Consider the following 3,297-nt stretch of genomic DNA (forward strand, 5'->3'; position numbering starts at 1 on the left):
ATAAATTTTTCATCTACAGCGTTCACTAGCATGTCAACACTGAGGTTGAAAGTCCGAATCCTGCATGTAGCAAGTGTGTTTAATCCAATCTTATTTGACAAGGATTTGATAACATTTTGTTTGTTCCATTTCCCGAAATGACCATAATTAATTTTACATTTTTGTCCATTCTTCGCAATAACTTTCGAATTAACAGTTCGTTATCCTTCAGGATAAATTAAATTTCGCCAAATATGTGCCTTCAAAATAACAAATAAACCCTGAAGACTCTCTATGTTTAAAACCAATAAACTGAGGACTCGTTATTCTATCTTCCTCGCTAATCAGTACTTTACTGTCCTGTCCGTCTTTTGATATTACTATTATTCTGTCAGATTCACAGTCTGCTACAAAAATATTACCATAAGCATCAGTACAAAGTCCCTTTGGTCCTGATAGATCCTGTGTATATTTCCATATCTGTTTACCTGATTCATCATAACAGTATACTGCTCTACCATTATAGTCACTATAGATTATTCTGTCATTACTGTGAACAAGGTTGATCAGTTGTGATTCACTAGGAACTTGTATTGACTTCAATCTATTCCCTTTCAAGTCTATAATACAGATTTCATTAAAATCCAAACTCATGGCAAACGAATTATTTGAGAATGACAAACTTGTGCATTTTTTGTGTAGTCTTAAAACTTTGGTAATTGTTTCATTCTTAATATTAAAGATCATAACGGCTTTCTCATAGCAACAAACTATGGCAATACTGTATTGATTGATCTGTGTAACACCATATGCTCCATCTAATTGTTTCAACTGTTTCTCAAGTTTTCCATCCGGAGTTAGAATGTAAACATTACCCCTCCTTTCCACTACTATGAATCTTCCATCCATTAGACAAATCATGTCATCAATAAGAATATTCATGTTAATCTCTTTCTCTTTCTCAATATTCATTGTAATGTTGTGTATGTTTGAATGTTCTTGTAATTCTACTTGTGCTTCCCTCCTCACACTTCTTTCTCTGTCCAAGTCTGTTTCTGTTTTAACAACCATTACTTCTCCTAAGGATTTAATTGAAACTAGTTTGCATAGAATCTGTTCTATTTCATCATTTCGCTTTATTTTTATGTCAAATTCTTTGGTCCTCTCATCATTTTCCAGATCATCAACATATTGTTGACATTGATGTACTTGTTTTTCAATCTGATGTACACCTAGAAATGATTGGAGTTTGGAAGTTTTTGTTGTGACTGTTTGCAATTTTTCTTTTATTTTCTTCAAGTTGTTTTTTGTCTCTTCAATTGCAGAGATAAAATCTGTTGCTTTAGATTTTTCCTGATTCCAAATGCTATCTGCTTCTTGGCATAACTTCTTCTCCAGGTGGTCTAAATGTTTATTTATTTCCTTTCGAATTTCTCCAATTGATTTCTTTATGCTTATATACTGATGTTCTCCTGTGTTTATGTTTTTTGATTTGTTGTTTACTAATTTGTCCAAAAACGATAAGATAGAACTTATCTCTCTCTCTATAGTTCCTTTAGATTGTTCAGTGTTGGTTGTGTCTACTACACTAGCTAAACCTTTTATTCCAGTGCATTTTGCATGACTAATTGAAATACAAACATCACAGCAAGGCATTAAATGGCTTGGGCAGTACTTGTTTAGCTGTTGACCATGTTTGTCACATTCTGTTTTGATATCACTGATGAACGGTTCTAAAATTTTTACAGCAAGTATCTTATGCTCACGTGTTCCTTTGGATCGTCTGTGATGACCTGAACATGTTGAACATAATCCGTCGTTACAGTTGTAACACCAGATGTCAGCTTTTATGTTTACTTTTCCTTTGTAACATGGTCCGCATAGTATAGGTTTACTAGTTGCCATGACCGAAACATGTATAAATCATAAGTTATTACGCTTACTTGGCACCGTCCTCGTGGTTCAGCAATGACCTAAACATGAACAAATCATTAGATTATTTTGGGCTCCTTCCAAATGGTATTTGTCTTATTCAATACTTGATGCATCAATACTTGATTGGTACCAGGATTATAATTCAATACGCCAGACGCGCGTTTCGTCTACATAAGGCTCATCAGTGACGCTCAGATCAAAATAGTTATAAAGCCAAACAACTACAAGGGTCAAAATATTTTAAAATTCAAAACATAATGCGAATGTTGATGAGAGTTAATATTTTTTTTCGACAGGTTACCTTCTCTGTGGTAGGACATCATTGAACTTTGTCAAGGAAGAGCAACGTCAAAAAGTAAAATTAAGCTTACAATCGGTAAATTTGGGGAAGAGGGGGGGGGGGGGAGATGGTAATCGGAAAAGTTATGAAATCTAGAGTTAAAAATCGTTTATACTGGCTACAAGGCTGGTGAAAACAAATCAGGATTTTTCAAGTCCACCAGCAGAGGTATCTTATCAGTGGCATTATTAACCTCTATTAACACTTATGTTACCAATTTTACTGAACCAGATACATATCCAGCAAATAAATTATGATTAGTGATGTTAAAAGGCCAAAATAGTATTAAAGTATCAGTGGCGGATCTAGGGGAGGGTTCCGGGGGTTGGACTCCCCTTTTTAGTACGAACAATGCATTTGATTAGGGACATATTATAATAGTTGGACCCCCCTTTTGTCCTGTGTTGGGATCCCCCTTTTAAAATGGCTGGATCCGCCCCTGTGTATTGCCTTACAATACATGTGCTATTTGAGGAATATTTGTAATACTATCATAAAAGACCTAACATTTCAACGTCATTGTTGTGCGCACTCTTGTTTTGAGTATTGCCTTACAATAAAAGTATTATTGTAGGAATATTGGTGAACATTATCCCACTAGAAATTACATTTCCATGTGCCCACTCTTATTTTAATGACCTTATAATGTGATAGTGTTCTTGTTGGAAATGTTGTGAGTATTATCCCTCTATACATGGCATTTTTAAGGGGTTACTTGTTTCAGTATTGTCATCAATCATTCAATCAATCTTATTCTATCAATCCATCAACCTTAGGTAAAGAGGATTATTTCAGGAGTAGTTTCCCTTTCAGATGTTTAAATACTGTCATCACTGGATTTCACTTAAATTTTTGTGTATGTATCTGGTTCAGTTTTCTTGAAGGAATATTGGCGAATATTATCCCACTAGACAGGACATGTGGCACAGTTCTCATGGTTTTGATACATAAGACGGTGTTAGTGTTGGAAATATTGTGAATATAATCCCTCCAGACAGGACATTTTAGTGTGTCTAATGTTCCAGTATTGGTGTTTAAAAAAG

At 34.6% G+C, this 3,297-nt stretch overlaps 1 protein-coding gene across 1 annotated transcript; it reads right to left on the bottom strand.

The window, feature by feature from the left end:
* Nucleotides 1-207: 207 nt before the first annotated feature.
* LOC139483204 (uncharacterized) lies at nt 208-1,884 on the bottom strand. Its single transcript, XM_071267236.1, has one exon. It carries the CDS (start codon nt 1,882-1,884, stop codon nt 208-210), a length of 1,677 nt encoding a protein of 558 aa, XP_071123337.1.
* Nucleotides 1,885-3,297: the final 1,413 nt, after the last annotated feature.

The sequence above is a fragment of the Mytilus edulis genome, chromosome 7, assembly GCF_963676685.1.
Source record: "Mytilus edulis chromosome 7, xbMytEdul2.2, whole genome shotgun sequence".
NCBI classification, from domain to species: Eukaryota; Metazoa; Mollusca; class Bivalvia; order Mytilida; family Mytilidae; genus Mytilus; species Mytilus edulis.